The 21298-nt window shown below is 37.1% G+C and overlaps 2 protein-coding genes across 6 annotated transcripts; one reads left to right on the top strand and one right to left on the bottom strand.

Annotated features, from left to right (window-relative positions):
* Nucleotides 1–1371: 1371 nt before the first annotated feature.
* On the top strand, nucleotides 1372–4784 carry LOC104242106 (protein KINESIN LIGHT CHAIN-RELATED 3). Its single transcript, XM_009797106.2, has 3 exons — nucleotides 1372–1502; nucleotides 1849–3903; nucleotides 4295–4784. The coding sequence occupies exons 2-3, from the start codon at nucleotides 1904–1906 to the stop codon at nucleotides 4509–4511; spliced, it is 2217 nt and encodes a 738-aa protein (XP_009795408.1). The 5' UTR covers nucleotides 1372–1502; nucleotides 1849–1903; the 3' UTR covers nucleotides 4512–4784.
* Nucleotides 4785–6538: 1754 nt separating this feature from the next.
* On the bottom strand, nucleotides 6539–20587 carry LOC104242107 (DUF724 domain-containing protein 7-like). Of its 5 annotated transcripts, XM_070171522.1 has the most exons (5): nucleotides 20492–20584; nucleotides 11662–11940; nucleotides 11280–11480; nucleotides 7125–7377; nucleotides 6539–7033 (listed from the first exon to the last, which is right to left on the bottom strand). In XM_070171522.1, exons 2-5 carry the CDS (start codon nucleotides 11936–11938, stop codon nucleotides 7006–7008), a joined length of 759 nt encoding a protein of 252 aa, XP_070027623.1. In that variant the 5' UTR covers nucleotides 11939–11940; nucleotides 20492–20584; the 3' UTR covers nucleotides 6539–7005. The 5 variants fall into 5 exon arrangements, with proteins under 5 accessions (XP_070027623.1, XP_070027620.1, XP_070027621.1 ...); XM_070171519.1 differs by having other exon boundaries at nucleotides 6539–7377; nucleotides 20492–20587; XM_070171520.1 differs by having other exon boundaries at nucleotides 6539–7377; nucleotides 11662–11906; nucleotides 20492–20563.
* Between the last annotated feature and the right edge of the window lie 711 nt (nucleotides 20588–21298).

Genomic DNA, 21298 nt, shown 5'->3' with positions numbered 1-21298 from the left:
CACACACAACAACAACAACAACAACAACAACAAAAAAAAAAAAAAAAAAAAAAAATCAAAGGAGAAAAAGCTGAATTGTAACCACCGAAGGTTAACGGGTTTGGAAGACAAGACGATGGGCATGCAAATGTAAGACAAACTTAGAAGGTACTTCAAACCCTAGTCTTATTTTATCATGACATGAAACATTTGAACTCACCAACCGAGGGGTTGCTCTGATGGTAAGCAATCCCCACTTCCAACCGAGAGGTTGTGAGTTCGAGTCTCTCTAAGAGCAAGGTGAGATGTTCTTGGAGGGAAGGATGTCGGGGGTCTATTTGGAAACAGTCTCTCCAGACCCCACTAAGTGAGATTATACTGGGTTGTTGTTATTGTTGTTGTATGAAACATTTGAACTCAAAAAATGCAAAAATAAAAAGAAAAGAAAAGGCAAATTGATCTTCAGCCGATAAAATTACTTGTTTACCCCTCCCACAGCCCCTTTAAAGTGTCATATAACAGGCGTATCATACATTAATTATTTTTGGACACTAGTTTCTATATATGACTAATTCCAACGCAAATCACAATGCATTAACTATCTATAAATCATTATTAAACTCTTGTCGGTCTAGGCAAGTTGATAATTCTTTATCAATTTTCAAAAGTTTTGATGCAATACTACCACCCGTTTATGTTATCAGTTTCCTTTTTTTTTGGGTGCAAATTCTATTTAATAATCATAGTCATATTTGTCTAAATTATTTTGTAGCTCTCTTGAACTTATCATTTAAATAACAAGAGCACTGGAGAAACAATTAAATTATTTTTGTGTGATCTATAAGTCATCATTTCGAGCCGTGAAATCAGTCACTAATACTTGCATCATGGTAGACGGTTTATATCACATTCTTGGAATGCGGCCCTTAAATACAGGATTCTTTGCGCATCGGAATACCCTTTATACTGATTGAAGCAATAGCAGTAAATTTAAATTTTTGATAACTTATTTTTTAAACTATTACGTACTATATATCATCAACTAAATTAATTTGTCAAAACTCAAAACGGTGATTCTGTATTTGTTATAGTTCCTGAAAAAATAAGGGGGTAAATCGGCCAATTTACTCATCGCCACGTGGCAAAGACCCAGATAGAGGTAGCCCAGTTGGAAACAGAGCGGCAGTAGCAGACCAAAGTTTGGGGAGAAGTCGCCTTCTCCTTTTCTCTGACATTCCACCTCTGCAACTTTAACCTTAAATAATTATTCACCTCCCTTCTTCCTTTTTTTTCTACTTATATTAATATTAATTCCCTTTTTTTTCCAACTTTGTCCTCACTCTTTTCTTAAATCTCCACATTCCATCTTTTTCTATCCTCTTCATCAAACACTGTGATTCCAGCCCCACCAATAGGATAGTAGAATTTTTTTTTCCTTCACACTTTGTATTTTTTTGCCTATATAACTTTCTGAGCAGCACTTCCTCTTTACTGCCCCCCTCTTATGGGTTCTTTCTAATAAGGTATGACTCTTTCTCTTATTCTCTCTGTTTTTTTTTCTGTTGGCTGTTAGTAGTCAACCTGTGTTCAATTCACTTTCTGTTCCATTTATATGTGATTACTGCCTTTGCTTTGAATTGGGTCCTTGCTTTTAGATGGATTGTTTTAGTTCATGCTTCTTTTGTCTTGATTCTTGCTGTAGCTGGCGTTTGTTAATATGGTAAGATCTGTTAAAAAGATTAAGTTTTTATCCATGTTGTCTTGTGTGTGGACAAGGTTGTAAGGTCAACTTATTGTGGCATATCATAGAACATGATGCATATGCTGGATCTGCTCAGGAATTAACCTAAAAAGAGTTTGCATTTGCAGGTAATTTATTTAATTTATAGGAGGTGCTGTGCTTGTTTATTTTGTGGTCTTGAAGATGCCCGGGGTTGTTATGGATGAAATTCATGAAGAAGTTGAGGTTAAAGAATTGAAGGAAAATGGAAATTCAACACCTTGGAAAGAGAAGGCAGTTGTGAATGAGTCCCCTGAGGGTGCTTTGACTCCTCAAAATCCTCCGAATGGGGGCGCGGAGTATGCAGCCGATGGGGTGGTTGAGCCCTCCATTGAGGAGCTCTATGAGAATGTGTGTGAGATGCAAAGCTCTGATCAATCTCCATCTAGACCTAGTTATGGATCAGATGGTGATGAATCCAGAATTGACTCAGAGCTTCGCCATCTTGTGGGCGGAGAAATGAGGGAAGTGGAGATAATTGAGGAGGATGAGGAAGTGCAAAAGCCAGAGAGTGATGAATCTCTCTGCAATTCTGGCTCTAAGAAGGAAACCTCTTCTGACGTGAAGTTGGATAATTCCCTATCATCGAGTGCAAAGACCCCTTCTTCAGGGCAACCCAAGACACCCTCCCAGTTGGAGTTGGAATCAGAAACTTCAGCAAAATCGAATCCAAAGGGGAGGAAACCTTCCATTGAAAAGAAAAATGAAAATAATTCTAGGAAGGCTGTTGTGGGAGGTATATCAAGGAGTAAGAAGAGTTCACCTGCTTCGGGGTCAAAATTGAAGAATGGAACTGAGGATTCATCTGATTCCGGTTTAGACAATCCTGACCTTGGCCCTTTCCTTCTTAAGCAAGCAAGAGATTTGATTTCTGGTGGGGATAATCCCCATAAGGCTCTTGACTTGGCTCATCGAGCGGCAAAGTCATTTGAGAAATGTGCCAATGGAAAGCCTAGTTTGGATGTGGTCATGTGTTTGCATGTGACTGCAGCAATATACTGCAATTTGGGCCAGTACAGTGATGCCATTCCACTGCTAGAGCACTCGTTGGAAATTCCGGTGGTTGAAGAAGGTCAAGAACATGCCCTTGCCAAATTTGCTGGTTACATGCAATTGGGTGATACTTATGCAATGTTGGGCCAACTTGAGAACTCAATTATTTCTTACACCACCGGTCTGGAAATACAAAGGCAAGTGTTGGGAGATAGTGACCCCAGAGTCGGTGAGACCTGTCGATATCTAGCTGAAGCTCATGTTCAGGCTTTGGAGTTTGATCAAGCTGAGAAGCTTTGTCAGTTGGCTCTTGACATACATAAAGAGAATGGTTCACCACCTTCCTTAGAGGAGGCAGCAGACAGGAGGCTGATGGGACTAATTTGTGAGTCAAAAGGAGACCATGAGGCTGCTCTCGAGCATCTTGTTTTGGCCAGTATGGCGATGGTGGCCAATGGGCAAGAAGCGGAAGTGGCATCTGTTGATTGTAGCATTGGAGACACATATTTGTCTCTGAACAGGTATGATGAAGCCATTTTTGCTTACCAAAAGGCACTCACAGCTCTCAAGTCTAGCAAAGGAGAAAACCATCCTGCTGTTGCTTCCGTTTTTGTCCGTTTGGCCGACTTGTACAACAGGACGGGAAAGCTAAGGGACTCAAAGTCATACTGTGAGAATGCCCTCAGGATATATGGGAAGCCCATACCTGGGATTGCTCCAGAGGAGATTGCTTGTGGTCTTACAGATGTTTCTGCCATTTATGAGTCGATGAATGAGCTTGATCAGGCGCTCAAGTTGCTACAGAGAGCACTAAAGATTTATAACAATGCCCCTGGGCAGCAGAATACCATAGCGGGAATTGAAGCCCAAATGGGGGTAATCTATTATATGTTAGGAAAATATTCTGAATCTTATAACTCCTTTAAAAATGCAATTTCAAAGCTCAGAGCAAGTGGAGAGAAGAAATCAGCCTTCTTCGGAATTGCCCTTAACCAAATGGGGCTTGCTTGTGTACAGCGTTATGCGATAAATGAGGCAGTCGAGTTGTTTGAAGAAGCAAGGGGCATTTTGGAGCAAGAATATGGGCCCTATCACCCCGAAACATTGGGAGTGTATAGCAACCTTGCTGGCACTTATGATGCTGTTGGCAGGTATGCTGCATCTTCAAACTTTGCAATTCCTTTGTAGTAGCACCATATTATTTTGTTAGTTACTTGTTGTTATACTTGTTATGCTTTTGAGAACTTAAACAGCTGACTTGTTTTGTATTACCTGAAATATGTTTGAACTTTTTCTGCCGCTTTACGATCTTGCATGCTAGACTAGGTGGGCTAAAATTTAACGAAATTTTTACTAATCAACACCAGTGCTTATTTTCTGTAGCTAGGAGAAAGCATCTGTGTAGAAGTATTTATTGACAACACAAAGATTTTCTTATTTGTTATGAATCACGATGCTGTAATATATGTCTCTTGATTTACTGGTCAGATCATGTCTTCAGCGGTTTTCCAGCTGCATTGATGATGTTGATGCTCTTTGCAGGTTGGATGAAGCTATCGAAATACTGGAATACATTGTTGGGGTGAGAGAGGAAAAGCTAGGGACGGCAAATCCAGACGTCGATGATGAAAAGAAGAGGTTAGCTGAGCTACTGAAGGAGGCTGGCAGGTCTCGAAATAGAAAAGCCAGATCACTGGAGAATCTACTCGATGCTAATCACCGCCCTAATACTATAAATAATGATGGCATTAAAGTATGATTATGAAACAATGTACATGAAATTATATATTTTGAGAATATTTATTCAAGAGTCAAGAAAAAGAAAGAAAAAGGTGTAGGTGAAGGTTTTGGTAATCGGATTCTTGTTCTGGCGTTGATTGGCATAATGCTGAATGGGCTGTCAAAACTGGTCTTGTTTTGTTTTTATTTTCATTGATAAATTTAGTGTGCGCAGTTGTAACTCTGTAATCATTTGTATATCATTATAGAAGGAATGAATAATACTCTTTACAGCATCGCTGTTTTTTGAGCATTCTAAAGAGCTGTCCCTGAGAAAAATAGTATAAAGTTGTTTACTCTTCAATTAGATGAGGGTATCCATGTAACTAAAGTTCTGACTCTGGTTCTCCCCACCCACCCCGTGAAAAAAAATATGCATACAGTTACAACTAATGAACTAGCAGAGGAGTATATTTGTACTATTCAGATAAAAGCTGATAAAACCGACAACACTACGCCTCAATCTCAAGCAAGTTAGGAATCGAATACATAAATAATCACTGTCGATGTCGCTCCATGTAAGTCCATCTCAGTCCAATAATAATAACAGATAAACGCCAAATACATGAATACTATCTGGTTGGCACTCAACCAACCCCCATGATTCAGTAATCATGAGAGATTGGTTGGTGGATTTGGAATGTATCCAGTTGTCAATACTCACTTTCCATTTCTAAAGATCTAACAAATACCTGTACTGTCTGGGAAAAAAGTTCTTGATTTTCTCTTGCATCAGTTTTTTTTACCGAAGTAGAAATGCCAAGTTAGACTTCCTTAACTTAAAGTGAATTCTTTAATGCAGGTAATAACACACCACAAGATAGAGCTTTTTCAAAAATAGCATAAAACATAGTACTCTTTAAGTCTGTGTATGTAATATTTCTGTCAGCTTAGCTTAGTATTATCTAATGTTAATAAAAACATGGTTCCCTAGCTGGAAAAAGAGGAAAAGTCATAAATATAAGAGGACTGATGTTAGGTGAAGAGAAAGAAGAAAAGAATAGAACGGCGGAGGAGGCGACAAAGATAATAAAGAGCTAAAGTGTCCACATCTATTCCAGCTGCAAATGGTGGGGTGGCTCCATGTTCTTTGAGATCTTATGTTCATGTTACATGAATTGGTCCCCCATAACTTTGCTTTTACTACAGAGCAAATACATATTTAGGTGGGTCATTTATTTAGGTCTTCTGTCTCTACACTACGTTTAGATTTGTAGGGACATTATTTTCAATGGTAAATTTCTCTCTGAATGCTTAGAGAAAACTTATCTTCTTTAGCCAAGCTTTCAATCGTTGAGGGATAGATATTTCAGATTTATTGTTGTGGTGAACTCATCTTTTATCTACTTTGTATGAAATACGCTAATATCCTTTTCTTCTAGTGGTTCCTTCGTCAAGATCAACAATAAATAACAAAACTTTTGCTGTCACAAGTGAAAGGGAGCATTGTGACTTATAGGTGAAAGCAGTCACTAGTGCTTGAATTAGTATAGATTATCTACATCACACCCTTTGGGGTGCGGCCTTTCCTTGGACCTTGTGTGAATACAAGATGCCTTGTGCACCAGGTTGCCCTGCCTTTACTGTTATAAGTAATCACATTAGAAAGATGTTTCAGATAAAGGTTTTCCTTCTTGTATATCCAAAAATAATTGGAAGAGAATTAGATCTAATCTCGTCAAGTGGATACTTTTACACACTAATGATAAAACAAGTCATTTTGGTTAGACAGCGCGGTGCTTGTCCCTCAATATGTAATAGACTACAATGACTTAGTTCTAGATAAAAACAACTGTCCAAACTAACAACTCTTTGGCGATAGAATTTGGTTTTAATTTAGTCCTTCCAAGATTAGGATAAATGCGCTTTTGGATTAGGTAATTTATATTTTTTAATTTAGCCATGTCCCATATCTGTTTCTCTAGACTTTGATAGATCAATCTCTTCTAAGTTGAGTTGAATTTTCTACTTCTAGGGAGGTACTTATAGCAGATCAACAATACTATGTAGCATGCTAGTTGTTGCTTGAACCATTTTGATCAAAGTTGGAGGGGGGAACTGATTTTCACCCTAAATATTTACATTGAAGTTCAGTATTTACAAAAACTGAAATTGTATTTGCCCCCATATAAACAAATACTAGGTTTGCTTCATTGAAGCTACTATCCTTTCGTTATCTACCTGGAGATGACGAATATCATCATAAATGACACCCCTTTCAGATCTCAATACCATGATATCGCGATCCTTTGTCTCTTTCACGTTCTTGGCTAAAATGTATTCGTCCTTGGTTGACATAAGTTCTTTCTCTAAATCTTTTATCTTCATACCAATCTTGTCAATCTCATTTTCAGTTTTCGCTTTCTTAAGATTGTGATTTCTGATTCTGACCTCTACTTCTTCCAACTTGCCTCGAAGCTGAGCTTTCTTCTCGTTCTCCAGCAGCAAATCATTCAGATGCCGTTTAATAGGCATTACATCAAATCCATACTCCTCCAAGTCCTTGAAAGATGCAAGCATGTCATTAATGAGAGTTGAATGACTAAGTTCAGCAATTGTTAACTCTGGAATCTTCTCAACGATAAGAACATACTTTATCATCTGCTGTAAAGCTGCTTCTTCTCGTTTCTCCTCCTCATACTGTGCAAAGGGCGAAAAGTGTGGACTTTGTGGAAGTTTGGCGAATTCATTCATAGATTCAAATACTTTCCAAAGATTGGAGTTCTTAAATCGCAGTGCAAGACTCCGCTCAGGCTTAGTGATCGAATTAAGTTCACCATGTGGCATTCTATTAGGTTGTTGAGTATTGGTCCCAACAAACGGTTGGACTGCCACAGCAGAGGCTCCTGCAAATGATGACAAGATCAACCATGCTACTAACAGGGCTAAAGGAAACTGCAGGATACAAGAAATAGCGTTGCAAGTTAACCTAGCTCCACAAAACAGTTCAGGTCTCAAAATATTTATAAAAGAAGAAGAAAGAAAGCTCGATTTATTACCGCATTTGAATAGGAACATGGGAGTTGTCAACTCGACAGCTCGGGAAGCTGGAACAAACTACTACTTTGATTGGTCGTATTTATCTTCCATCTAATATTTTCTTTTTATTTTTGATCTTCCATCAAATATTAAATATCAGGAACCCGAATTTATGTTTTAAGGAAAACACTAAATTAAAAGTAGAAGATGTGGCTAACTAATCTGGAGAAAAAAGAAAATTTTCAATTTCTTTTTCCTTCTTGAATTCATAAAATTCATCAAGGTTGAGCTTGTATCAAATTATATGTTGCGGAATATCGTGAGTTAACTAGCACACAATCACACACAAAGCAAATAGAGAAGAAAAATCAACACAAGGATTTAACGAGGTTCGGCTAAGCCTAATCCTCGGGGCAAAAGCAGAGAGAGTTTTCCACTATGAATGAGAAGAAAAGCACAATACAATCTATAGAATCCCCAACTACAACCCCTATATATAGATCTCAAAAGGTCTCAAACATATATGAGAAAGGTTTCCCAATTTAACAAGGACTATAGGTTTTCCTTTCCTAAATCTATTAGGTCAATGGGTTTTCCTAAACCTATAGGGACTATGGGTTTCCTAAAAATACAAGGAAATAATTCAAGCCACAAATAACAAACTTGAATTCTCTTCATCAACAGGAACGTCTCTCTACCTTGCCCTCAGCCCTCGCAAGGGCTCTATTGATTTCCGCACGCATCAACGAAGGCTAGGCAACGCCTAAACTTGTTAAGAGATTTAATCTCTTCAGCCATAGCACTAATCCGTCGATTTGGTTCTGTACCCGAAATAGCTTTTGGATAGCTATAACGCTCAAACGCATCAGCGGTCTCTGCAACTACTAAAGCAAATCCCACAGGATTCGTATATCCAAGAAGATTCCCATCAACTACGTTTGCAAACCTTTGCGGTCGATTGATCACTCTCTTCTCTCTGCATGTTGCAATGTTATATGGTTGTTGTTGCGCAGGTGCATCAACATTATCGTCTTGATCAATATTTTGCACCTTCTACACTTCCTCTACTTTAGAACTACTGGGCTGAGCTAGTGGAGATTCAATTTCTAGCTCTATGCGGTCACTGACACCACGATCTGTTTATGCTATTGTCTTCTCCCTCTGACTGTCCAGTGAGGCAGATTCATTAAATGTTACATCCCTACTGATACTTAGCCCTGGAGTCTTTTGATCTGTGCACCACAACGTATAACCTTTCACTCCAGTTGCATACCCTAGAAATATGCACTTCTTTGCCCGCGGCTCAAGTTTTCCATCCCTCACATGAGCATAAGCAGGACAACCAAATATCCTTAAATTTGAATAATCAACAGGTGAACCGGACCATACCTCAAAAGGAGTTTTGAACTCAATAGTTGTGGATGGAGATCTATTGACCAAATAACAAGTTGTATTGATTGCTTCAGCCCAAAAATCTTTGCTAACACATGAGTGTGAAAGCATGCTTCGTGCCCTATCACAAAGTGTTCTATTCATACGTTCTGCAATACCATTTTGTTGTGGTGTTACGACACAAGTGCGATGTCTCACCATACCCTCTCTGCTGCAGAAATTATCGAACTCAGAATTGCAAAATTCCAACCCATTGTCAGTTCGAAGACGCTTAACTTTTCTTTCCATTTGCCTCTCAATCATCGTCTTCCATTTAACAAATGTCAAAAATGCCTCATCTTTTGTTTTCAAAAAATACACTCACACCATCCTTGAGTAATCATCAATCAAAGTCATAAAATACCTGGCACCACTCTTGGAGGGAACTCTATTTGGACCCCACAAGTCAGAGTGTATATAATCTAACTTGTCTCTAGTCTTGTGCTCGGCCCTTCTTGATGAACTTTACACTTGTCTGTTTACCAAATACACAATCTTCACAAAAATTCAAAACTTGATTTTTGTACCCATTCAGCAAATTCTCCTTACTCAACAAAGACAATCTATTATCACTCATATGGCCAAGTCGCAAGTGTCACAACTGAGACTGATTCAGATCACTTTTCCCAGAAGCTACAGCAGCTTCACCTTCAACTACACTGGCCTGAAGATGATACAATTTAGAATGTAGTTTACCCTTCATGAGTACCATGAAGCCTTTACACACTTTAACATTCTCGGAGTGAAATTTATACCCTTGATCATCCAAAGTCAAAAGAGAAATCAAATTTCTTTTTATCCAATGAACATGCCAACACTCAATGTTTCTGATAATTCCATCGAACATTCTCAATTTGATGTTACCAACCCCCTATACTGGTAATGGATTATCATCTCCCATATAGACAGTCCCACTCATTTGTTTGTAAGTTGCAAACTAATTCTTGTGTGGACACATGTGGAAAGTAGCACCAAAATCAAGAACCCAAGAATTTTGCCCATGACTAGAACTCCCAGCACAAACTTCCCCTACATAGTCACTATCATCAGAATTATTGACAGTGTCAACAATATTTGCCAAATTATCTATTTTCAGCTTCCCTTTTTTCTCCTTCAGTTTAGGACAATCTCTCTTGTAGTGACCTTGCTCCCCGCACTCATAACAGTGTTGCTTCCTTGCTCTAGACTTTGATCTTACGGTTGACTTTTTCCTGTTAAAGTCCTTTTGTTGCGTTCTTCCTCTAATCACAAGACCCTCGCCCTCAATTCTGCTGTCTGAAAAGCTCTTTTTCAACTCTTTAGATTTTTAGTGCATTACTAACATCTTCTAGTAAAATGTTGTCTTTCCCATATAGCAGTGTATCGGCAAAAGTATCATAAGACTATGGTAAAGAATATAACACAAACAAGGCCTGATCCTCACTCTCAATTTTGATATCCACATTCTTCAGGTCCATTATAATTGAATTAAACTCATCAAGGTGAGTTCTAACAGGTGTACCTTCGTTCATACGGAGATTGCATAACCTCTTTTTAAGGTAGAGGAGGTTTGTCAGCAATTTCTTAGAATATAGATCTTCCAGCTTCTTCCATGCCGTTGCTGCAGAAGTTTCTTCAGCAATTTCCCGAAGAACGTTATCTGTAACGCTCATGAAGATCGCACTCAAAGCCCTCTCCTTCAAGTCTTCCTTCTTTGTCTCTTTCATATTTTCAGGAAAATCCTCATCAACTGCTTTCCATAATCCTTGTAACACCAGGGACGATTTCATCCTAATCTTCCATAGACTGAAACTAGAACCTCCGTCAAATTTCTCTACTTCGAACTTTGTTGAAGATGATGAAGACATCTTAACCCTAGATTATATGTAGAAACCTGAACCTTGCTCTGATACCAATTATTGCGGAATATCGTGAGTTAACTAGCACACAATCACACACAAAGTAAATAGAGAAGAAAAATCAACACAAGGATTTAACGAGGTTCGGCTAAGCCTAATCCTCGGGGCAAAAGCAGAGAGAGTTTTCCACTATGAATGAGAAGAAAAGCACAATACAATCTATAGAATCCCCAACTACAACCCCTATATATAGATCCCAAAAGGTCTCAAACATATATGAGAAAGGTTTCCCAATTTGACAAGGACTATAGGTTTTCCTTTCTCAAATCTATTAGGACAATGAGTTTTCCTAAACCTATAGGGACTATGGGTTTCCTAAAAATACAAGGAAATAATTCAAGCCTCAAATAATATTATAAGGTCCAATTAAGCTCAAACTAATAAAAGAAAAAGAGTAATATGAGCTTATGAGATTATTGCCTTAGCAGATAGATACATACCTCTATCTGCGGTAACTGCTGGAGTTGAAACTTTTCCAAATGCACCTGAGGCTGATCCTGATCCTAATATTGGAATAGTTACAGTTGGAATATTTGAAGTATTATTTTTGGACTCACGGACTTCAAGGATGGAGCTGCGACCATTCATATTATTTTCTTCATCGACAATAATTGGTATATTTGTAGCTGCAGAATCATGACCTAATAAATGAAAGAAAAAGTCACTTTAATGATTGTAGATTTTTAAAAGTCACTTTAATGATTGTAGATTTTTATGCACCAAAGAATACCTATATATACACATACGACATTATGTGTGTATATAAGTATTTTTCATATAAAGATGTCTCTGAGAAGTAAGACAACAGCACACTTTTCTAACCTTCTTCAGAAGCTAATGAAGGATCAACAATTGGAAGAGCACTTTGTTTGTGAGGTTGAATATCAATTTCCATCGAAAATGGTGAATTACTTGAAAGATGAGAAAGTCGCCGCCTTTTTGATTCAGCTCTTTTAGCTTGCAGTTGCAACAAAAATGATTGCTTTCTCTCAGCTGACATTTGTGCATATCTAGTGCGACGTCGTGAATTTCTAGCAGCGAGTCGCTGTTCCTTAGTCTTTTGTAGTCTACGCAACACAATATCTTCGTTTGTGAGCATTTCTGTTCCAAATAGTTTATTACTTTGTTAGAGTAATATTTATAATTCTGTTTGATTCTGAAAAAACTATACACTATATTTATTATTTTCGTGTTAACACAAAGTTAGACTAATATTAGCAAACAACAAATGAAACATATGCAATCAAATAACGCACGCATAGTGTTCACCAATGTAGTCCAGTAAATGATATACCTTTAGGATTCAACACAGAGAGTTTGTCATACGTAGTCTGTAAAGCAATTTGATACGGGTCATGCACATTCTAATATACCACATACCAATCTTTTGCAGTAGAATTGAGTCTGAAAGTAGATAAACACTATCAAATAAGTTAGCATCTTTTCACATCCCATACCTATGGTATGATCAAACTTGTATACATCAAAAAACTAAACAAATTTCAATTAAGATAAACATTTTTCTCTACTCCAAGAAGAGTTTTTTTAATTTAAAATATATATATTATAATTTATTTTTTATTTTTTTTGTTGAATAGACCCATATCAACCAATCAATTTCTTGAATTTCACACTATTACCCCTCTATCTGTTCTAACTAAAATATATCATCTAAATGTTCAATAATCCCATCAAGCAAAAAACCATTTTCCCCCTTTGCATTAAAAAAAGAAAATCTTTCTTACAAATTTGAAAACAAAAACACAAACAAAAAGAAAATATTTGCTTATTAGAGGTGAAACACATGTGATAGTATTTTTAAAATTTTAAATAGTCATGTGTCTTTTTAATTTTACAAGTGTCCTATCTATTTCCAAGTGTCCTATCTATTTCCAAGTGGCTTCTTGCATGAAGACTTGTGGCCAAATACTCTTAGATAATTGGTACATGGCAAGAGCTTTTACATGTGGTAATATTTCAAAGTAACTATGAATAAATCGCTTATTTTGTCTAAGTATCCTTCCAAGAGAAAAAGTGACATCTTGCATGTTTGTTCATGGACAAGTGTTAAACCACTTGTCTAAGATTACCATCATCATTCTTGCTTATATAAAGCCACAATCTGCCCCATCCGAAACATCAACAAAAGAAAGGAAATCTATCTTCACCTTTGTGGTTCAATCATTACCTAACTATGTAGCCATTATCATAGCAATTATTAAGCTTTCTTCTGTAGTACCATTTCGTCCAAATTGTCATTCACAAGTTATTTCTTTTACAGTTTTTCAACTTGCCGGATTTATTATTAATATTTTGCTGATACCTATATCCTCTAAATAAATAGAGATGGGCTTGTTTAATCATGGGAAAATATTTCACATTGCTGAAATAGTTTCTTAGGACAGTGTTGAGTTTCTTTTTAATATAGAAAGGTATTAAAAAGAGGGTGAATGGGAAATGGAGGGAAATGAAAATTTTGAGTAAAATTTTAAGTTGCCCTCTCCTTTTAATGAGACATTGTCCCTCATTGGTAGAGGAAAAGGAGTTTTGTGGGTTTATATACAAATGCACTTCATGTAGCTCTTAAAGAGTTAGGAAGAAGGCAAGCCCCGCGCCGTCGTCGCTCGCTCGGCTCGGCTTCGGCTTCGGCTTCGGCTTCGGCTTCGGCTTCGGCTTCGGCTTCGGCTTCGGATTCGGATTCGGATTCGGATTCGGATTCGGATTTGGTCAAATGATTGATTGATTAATTTTTTGCACCAAATTTATTTGTTAATAGTAAATATTAACGTAATAATATCCGTGTTTTTAACGGATGTATTCCAAATTCGTGGATCTGTTCCAGCAACAAGTGCTCATTCCACCATACATAATGCTCCATTATAACAGATTGGTGCTACATCCACCATGAAAAAAGTGCTCCACTGAATGAGTGGAATTGCACTATAAATAGATGGTGAGCAAATTGTTGAAACACACAGAAAAAAAAAATGGACAGAAAACAGAAAGCAACGAGCAATCTGATTTCCTCTTCTGTTATCGCTCAACATTGGCTATAAATTGCATTTCCTTCCCCTCAGAATTTCCATTCGACTTCTGAGTTCTCCTCCCTTATTCTGCATTGTTTTAAACTACAAACAAAGCATCCGTAAGTGTGATTTGCTGCCGAACTTTGTGTTCGCTGAAACACTGGGGTTTGAAGTACCGCTACACCAATGTGTAATTCGTTTTATCCTGGGAGGAAATAATCCATAACCTTGGGTACTAGGAGGGATTAAATTCCTTAAGGAAACACTGTGAATTCAGTGGGCTCGAATTAATTTCTGTTTTATTTATATTTACGTTTATAAGCTAACGTTATAATTTCCAGAATCATTATTTACAAATACAGGATTAATAACAAACTTAAGGAATTTAATAATTTTAATTTCTGTATTTGTGTTACTTTTATTATTCTGGAAACTAAAACCTTTGTGGTTTTTGTGTACTCCGGTTTGGAGAGTAAAACCTTCGTGGCGGTTTGTTGGAGATTAAAATCTACGTGATTTTTACTCCAGTTTTAAAGCCTTCGTGGGTTTTGTTGGAGATTAAAATCTACGTGATTTTTTACTCCAGTTTTAAACGTTTGTTTGTGTCATTTTTGTCCAGAAAAAATGGCGAATGACAACGGAAATCAAGTTGTTCCGATGGTGACTGCCAACACATCGACAAGCCGAACACCGACTTTAGCACCGGCAGAAAAACCCGGAAAATTTTTCGGGATTGATTTCAAGCGATGGCAGCAGAAGATATTCTTCTACCTGACTACGTTATGTCTACAGAAGTTCATCAAGGAAGATGTTCCTGATCTGCCAGATGAAACTCCAGAGAATGAAAGCTTTCTCGTGATTGAGGCGTGGAAGCATTCTGATTTTTTGTGCAAGAATTATATTCTTAGCGGACTGGATGATAATCTGTATAATGTATACAGTGGCGTGGAGACATCAAAAGAATTGTGGAATGCGCTTGAAAAGAAATACAAAACTGAAGATGCGGGGATGAAGAAATTCGTCGCTGCAAAAATTTTGGACTACAAAATGGTAGATGGCAAGTCTGTTATTACCCAAATCCAGGAATTGCAAGTAATTATTCATGATCTACTTGTTGAAGGTATATTTCAAAAGAATACTGATGTTGAAAGTAAAATTTTTAGTAATTTTACTAACGGAATTTTCATTGAAGGTCTTGTCATCAATGAAGCATTCCAAGTAGCAGCAATAATTGAGAAGTTGCCTCCATTGTGGAAGGACTTCAAAAATTATTTGAAACACAAACGAAAGGAGATGTCCCTTGAAGATCTCATTGTTCGATTGAGAATCGAAGAGGACAATAAAGCTGCTGAAAAGAGAGGCCATGGAAATTCAACAATAATGGGAGCAAATATTATTGAAGATAACAAAAAGAGAAAGAAGGCTTCTGGTCCAAAATACAACCCAAGCAAGAAGCGGTTCAGTGGAAACTGCTACAACTGTGGGAAAACCGGACACAAATCTACAGAGTGTCGTGCTCGGAAGAAAGACAAGAAAAGGGGTCAAGCAAACATGGTAGAAAAGCATGATGATGTTAATGACTTGTGTGCCATGCTTTCTCAATGCAACCTGTTAGGAAATCCTAAGGAGCGGTGGATTGATTCTGGAGCCACTCGCCATGTTTGTGCTGTGAGGGAAGCATTTTCCACCTATGCTTCTGCTGGACCCGAAGAGACGCTTTCTATGGGAAATGCTGCTACAGCAAAAATTGAAGGATATGGGAAGATATTTCTCAAGATGACTTCTGGCAAGGTCATGACTTTGAACAACGTCCTTCATGTTCCCGAAATTAGGAAGAATTTAGTCTCTACTGGACTTCTTGTAAAGCACGGTTTCAAGTGCGTTTTTGTATCCGACAAGGTTGTAATAAGTAAGAATGAAATGTTTGTAGGAAAAGGTTACCTCACCGAGGGCCTTTTCAAGCTCAATGTAATAGTTGTTGACAATAATAACAAGACTTCAGCTTCTTCTTACTTACTTGAGTCAAATGATTTATCGCATGTACGTTTGGGTCATGTCAATTATAAAACCTTGCGGAAAATGATTAACTTGAAAGTATTGCCTAAGTTTGAATGCGAAAAATCAAAATGTCAAATATGTGTGGAATCTAAGTATGTTAAACATCCTTATAAGTCAGTAGAAAGGAATTCAAATCTTTTAGACTTAATTCACACAGATATTTGTGATATGAAGTCAATACCATCTCGCGGTGGAAAGAAGTATTCCATAACTTTTATTGACGACAGTGCTCGATATTGCTATGTTTACTTACTTAATAGTAAAGATGAAGCAATAGACGCATTCAAGCAATACAAAAATGAAGTTGAAACGCAACTTAACAAGAAAATCAAAATGATAAGAAGTAATAGGGGTGGTGAATATGAATCTCCTTTTGAACAAATATGTTTAGAATATGAAATTATTCATCAAACAACAGCCCCTTACATGCCCCAATCCAATGGGATTGCGGAAAAAAAGAATCGTTCATTAAAGGAGATGATGAACGCATTGTTGATAAGTTCTGGATTGCCACAGAACTTGTGGGGGGAAGTCGTTCTTACGACTAGCCGAATACTAAATCGAGTACCCCATAGCAAAACACAATTCATTCCACATGAAAAATGGAAAGGAAGAAAGCCTAACTTGAATTATTTTAAAGTGTGGGGGTGTTTGGCAAAAGTGCAAGTTCCTAAACCCAAAAGAGTAAAAATAGGACCGAAAACAGTTGATTGTGTTTTCATAGGATATGCGACCAATAGTAAAGCATATCGATTTCTGGTTCATAAATCAGAAAATCCTGACATTCATAATAATACGGTTATAGAATCAGATAATGCTGAGTTCTTTGAAAATATATATCCATATAAAAAGGAATGTGAGTTGTTTGGTGAAGGATCTAAACGACCTCGGGAAGAAACAAAAGAAAGTACATTTTATCAAGAGGATCCAAGACGTAGTAAACGTCAAAGAACGTCTACTTCGTTTGGACCAGATTTTGTGACTTTCTTATTGGAAAATGAGCCTCGAACATTTAAAGAAGCTATGTCTTCTTCGGAATCATTGTTCTGGAAAGAGGCAGTCAATAGTGAAATAGAATCCATATTGAACAACCATACATGGGAATTGGTTGATCTTCCTCCTGGAAATAAACCTTTGGGTTCTAAATGGATTTTTAAGAGAAAAATGAAAGATGATGGCACTATTGATAAATTTAAGGCAAGACTTGTTGTCAAAGGGTATAGACAACGAGAAGGTCTTGACTACTTTGATACATATTCTCCAGTGACGAAAATTACGTCCATACGAATGTTAGTAGCTTTAGCTGCAGTTTATGGTCTTGAAATTCATCAAATGGACGTAAAGACAGCCTTCTTAAATGGATTCTTAAATGGAGATTTGGAGGAAGAAATTTACATGGAACAACCTGAAGGGTTTGTAGTTCCAAGTAAAGAAAAGAAGGTATGTAGACTTGTTAAGTCCCTCTACGGACTAAAACAAGCACCCAAACAATGGCATGCGAAATTTGACCAAACAATGTTGTCAAATGGTTTTAAGATAAATGAATGTGATAAATGTGTGTACATTAAAAATGTTCCAAATCACATAGTCATTGTTTGCCTATATGTGGATGATATGCTGATAATGAGTAATAACATTGCCAACATAAATGCTACTAAGCGTATGCTAACTAGCAAGTTTGATATGAAGGACTTGGGAATTGCGGATTTAATTCTGGGGATTAAGATCCAAAAGACTCCTCAAGGTCTGGCATTGTCACAATCTCATTATATTAAGACAGTACTTGAAAAATTCAAGCACTTAGGCTTTAAAGTTGCAAAGACTCCAATTGACGTGAATCTTGCATTAGCAAAGAACAAAGGCCAAAGCATATCACAATTGGATTATGCTCGTGTGTTGGGATGCTTAATGTACATCATGAATTGTACACGACCAGATATAGCTTGTGCTATAAGTAAACTGAGTCGATACACGAGCAATCCAGGTCAATCTCACTGGATGGCAATGAAACGAGTTTTGGGATATTTAGAACATACCCAAAACTTTGATTTGCACTACAGTAAATATCCTGCGGTGATTGAAGGATATTGTGATGCAAATTGGATCACCGGTTCAACTGATTCGAAATCCACAAGTGGATATGTATTCACTATTGGTGGAGGAGCGGTATCTTGGAAGTCGTCCAAACAAACATGTATTGCCCGCTCTACAATGGAGGCTGAGTTCATAGCCTTAGATAAAGCCGGTGAAGAAGCTGAATGGCTCCGGAATTTCTTGGAAGACATTCCATTTTGGCCCAAACCGTTGGCACCAATATGCATACATTGTGATAGCCAAGCAGCAATTGGAAGGGCTGGGAGCGTTATGTATAACGGTAAATCTCGTCATATACGATGAAGACATAAAACTGTTAGGCAACTACTCTCTAGAGGAATTATCACGATTGACTATGTAAAGTCAAGTGATAATGTGTCGGATCCACTTACAAAAGGCCTAACTAGAGAGGTAGTTGAGAAATCATCGAGGGGAATGGGACTATGGCCGAGAACAAGTCATTGTGGCGGTAACTCTACCTAGAAGACTGGAGATCCCAAGATCTAGGTTCAAGGAGATCAAACAAAGTCATTAATGACGGTTCAACATTGTCAACAAAAATTTTGGTCCATTCTCGTGATGAGACAATGTTCAGTACCAAGGATAAAGCATTAAGGCTTTTTAATGATTTCTAAATTTGATACAGGGTATATCAAATAGTGTATCTACAGGATGACACGTTTAGGAATCACCTATGTAAGTGTGAAGTGTTAGCTGCTTCAAGGAGAATTTTGCAAGGCCAATTCTCTACGCACTTATGAAACCAGGCAGTGTTCATGGCTGAAACGAACACAACAATGAGAACCAAAGACGGTTAAGGGATTGATTGTGTGACTTATGGTTGTCTAGGTATACACTAAAGTTCGACGGTTCAAAGATATCAAATCTACCGATTGACCGAGTATATCCGACATAAGTTCACTACGGAAAGTTCAAAGGGAAACCTACTTATCCAGATGCAATTAATCCTTGCTTGCAAATCACACAAGTTTTTCATGCATACTTCCGTGATATAGTCATTCCCCATTCATGTGGGGGATTGTTGAGTTTCTTTTTAATATAGAAAGGTATTAAAAAGAGGGTGAATGGGAAATGGAGGGAAATGAAAATTTTGAGTAAAATTTTAAGTTTCTCTCTCCTTTTAATGAGACATTGTCCCTCATTGGTAGAGGAAAAGGAGTTTGGTGGGTTTATATACAAATGCACTTCATGTAGCTCTTAAAGAGTTAGGAAGAAGGCAAGCCTCGCGCCGTCGTCGTCGCTCGCTCGCTCGGCTCGGCTTCGGATTCGGATTCGGATTTGGTCAAATGATCGATTGATTGATTAATTTTTTGCACCAAATTTATTTGTTAATAGTAAATATTAACGTAATAATATCCATGTTTTTAACGGATGTATTCCAAATCCGTGGATCTGTTCCAGCAACAAGTGCTCATTCCACCATACATAATGCCACCATACATAATGCTCCATTATAACAGATTGGTGCTACATCCACCATGAAAAAAGTGCTCCACTAAATGAGTGGAATTGCACTATAAATAGATGGTGAGCAAATTGTTGAAACACACAGAAAAAAAAAACGGACAGAAAACAGAAAGCAACGAGCAATCTGATTTCCTCTTCTTTTATCGCTCAACATTGGTTATAAATTGCATTTCCTTCCTCTCAGAATTTTCATTCGACTTCTGAGTTCTCCTCCCTTGTTCTGCATTGTTTTAAACTACAAACAAAGCATCCGTAAGTGTGATTTGCTGCCGAACTTTGTGTTCGCTGAAACACTGGGGTTTGAAGTACCGCTACACCAGTGTGTAATTCGTTCTATCCTGGGAGGAAATAATCCATAACCTTGGGTACTAGGAGGGGATTAAATTCCTTAAGGAAACACTGTGAATTCAGTGGGCTCGAATTAATTTCTATTTTATTTATATTTACGTTTATAAGCTAACGTTATAATTTCCAGAATCATTATTTACAAATACAGGATTAATAACAGACAGTGCCCAACACGATTCAAGTCAATTCGTGTATCTGCTTACAAATAATATTATTGCAGTATTATTATCGTTATTTTCCGGTGTCATTTCCCTAGAACACATAGTACAAACACTACAGATACATCGACTTGTCCATGGCAAATAATCTTGGGTCAATTCGGACAGAATAATTCAGAACTTCAACCAAATGCATTACTGAAATAAATTTTTAAATATGTATTTCCAAACATGCAGGAGTAAATCTGACCAAATTACTGGCCTGCATGTAGAAAATTCAATAAGAAACCCAAAAATCATTAAAAAAAACTAACAGATCCCACCAAATGAAGAGGAAACAAACACCAAACAAAGAGCAAAACTCAAATTTTAACCCAGAAAAAGAAAGAAAAAAAGTAGCTTAAATTAACGACAATGTGAACTAAGAAAAAAAATCTGAACAAAATAAAAAGAGATATTGTCAAGAGAAGAAGGATGTACCGTTAGGATGAGCAAGTATGCAAACCCAGATTTATCGATTGAGCGACGGCTTCTGAAAATAGAAAGTTTGAGAGTACACGGAGAGAAAAGTTTGTCTTTAGAAATGGATGAAGTAATACCAATTTATCCCTAAAGAAATTTACAATTCCAAGTGTACCCCTGTTCGTACACTTTGGCCATTTAATATATTAGAATTTTTTTCTGAAAATATGTACTTTATTTCAATTACTGTTATGAATAGTTTCTACATTGGATGCTCATGTTGTGAACAACTTAAAGATTAAATCTCCTACTTTATGTCTATCATTTTTACTCCCTTCTTTCTATCTCTTCTTATTTACATTTTAATGTATTGCTTTTGTTTTATAACACGTTATCAGCACGAAGCTCTAATTTTATTCTTAACTCCTGCTAAGTTGAGCCATATTTTATTAAGGTATGTATCATTATAATCATTTTATTTATTGCAGTACATATCATATGTTCACTGTTTGCAGATTACTTGTGCGCTTGAGCATCTTAAATAGTTTAAGTACATTGCAGGGATAAAATAACTATTTACTTCCGTGCTCAACTCTTAGAGGACCTCAAAGTCATCAAACTAGCTATGCACTAATGTCGTACTTGTAATATTCATGGACTCTCTGGATCAAAACATATCTTTAAGGCATTTTGAAGAACTGTGAGGAATGAATTGACAAGCAATAATTTTATAGTTTAATTACTTTATATTTATTGGAACATATAAATAATATTAGTCACGTTCGATTCTATTAACACATATATATCAATAATATAAAGTGAAAT

The sequence above is a fragment of the Nicotiana sylvestris genome, chromosome 3 (assembly GCF_000393655.2).
Source record: "Nicotiana sylvestris chromosome 3, ASM39365v2, whole genome shotgun sequence".
Taxonomy (NCBI): Eukaryota; Viridiplantae; Streptophyta; class Magnoliopsida; order Solanales; family Solanaceae; genus Nicotiana; species Nicotiana sylvestris.
The sequence above is the reverse complement of the archived record's forward strand: the minus strand, read 5'-3'. Positions and strand labels throughout refer to the sequence as shown.

Bases quoted from the DNA above. Each gene is read 5' to 3' on its own strand.
- LOC104242107 (XM_070171519.1), bottom strand. From the start codon at position 11,938: ATGCTCACAAACGAAGATATTGTGTTGCGTAGACTACAAAAGACTAAG. The intron at 11,481-11,661 runs GTTAGAAAAGTG...TTCATTTATTAG, and splicing joins TTCATTAGCTTCTGAAGAAG to GTCATGATTCTGCAGCTACA. The intron at 7,378-11,279 runs GTATGTATCTAT...CATCATTTGCAG, and splicing joins AGCAGTTACCGCAGATAGAG to GAGCCTCTGCTGTGGCAGTC.
- LOC104242106 (XM_009797106.2), top strand. From the start codon at position 1,904: ATGCCCGGGGTTGTTATGGATGAAATTCATGAAGAAGTTGAGGTTAAA. The intron at 3,904-4,294 runs GTATGCTGCATC...TGCTCTTTGCAG, and splicing joins ACTTATGATGCTGTTGGCAG to GTTGGATGAAGCTATCGAAA.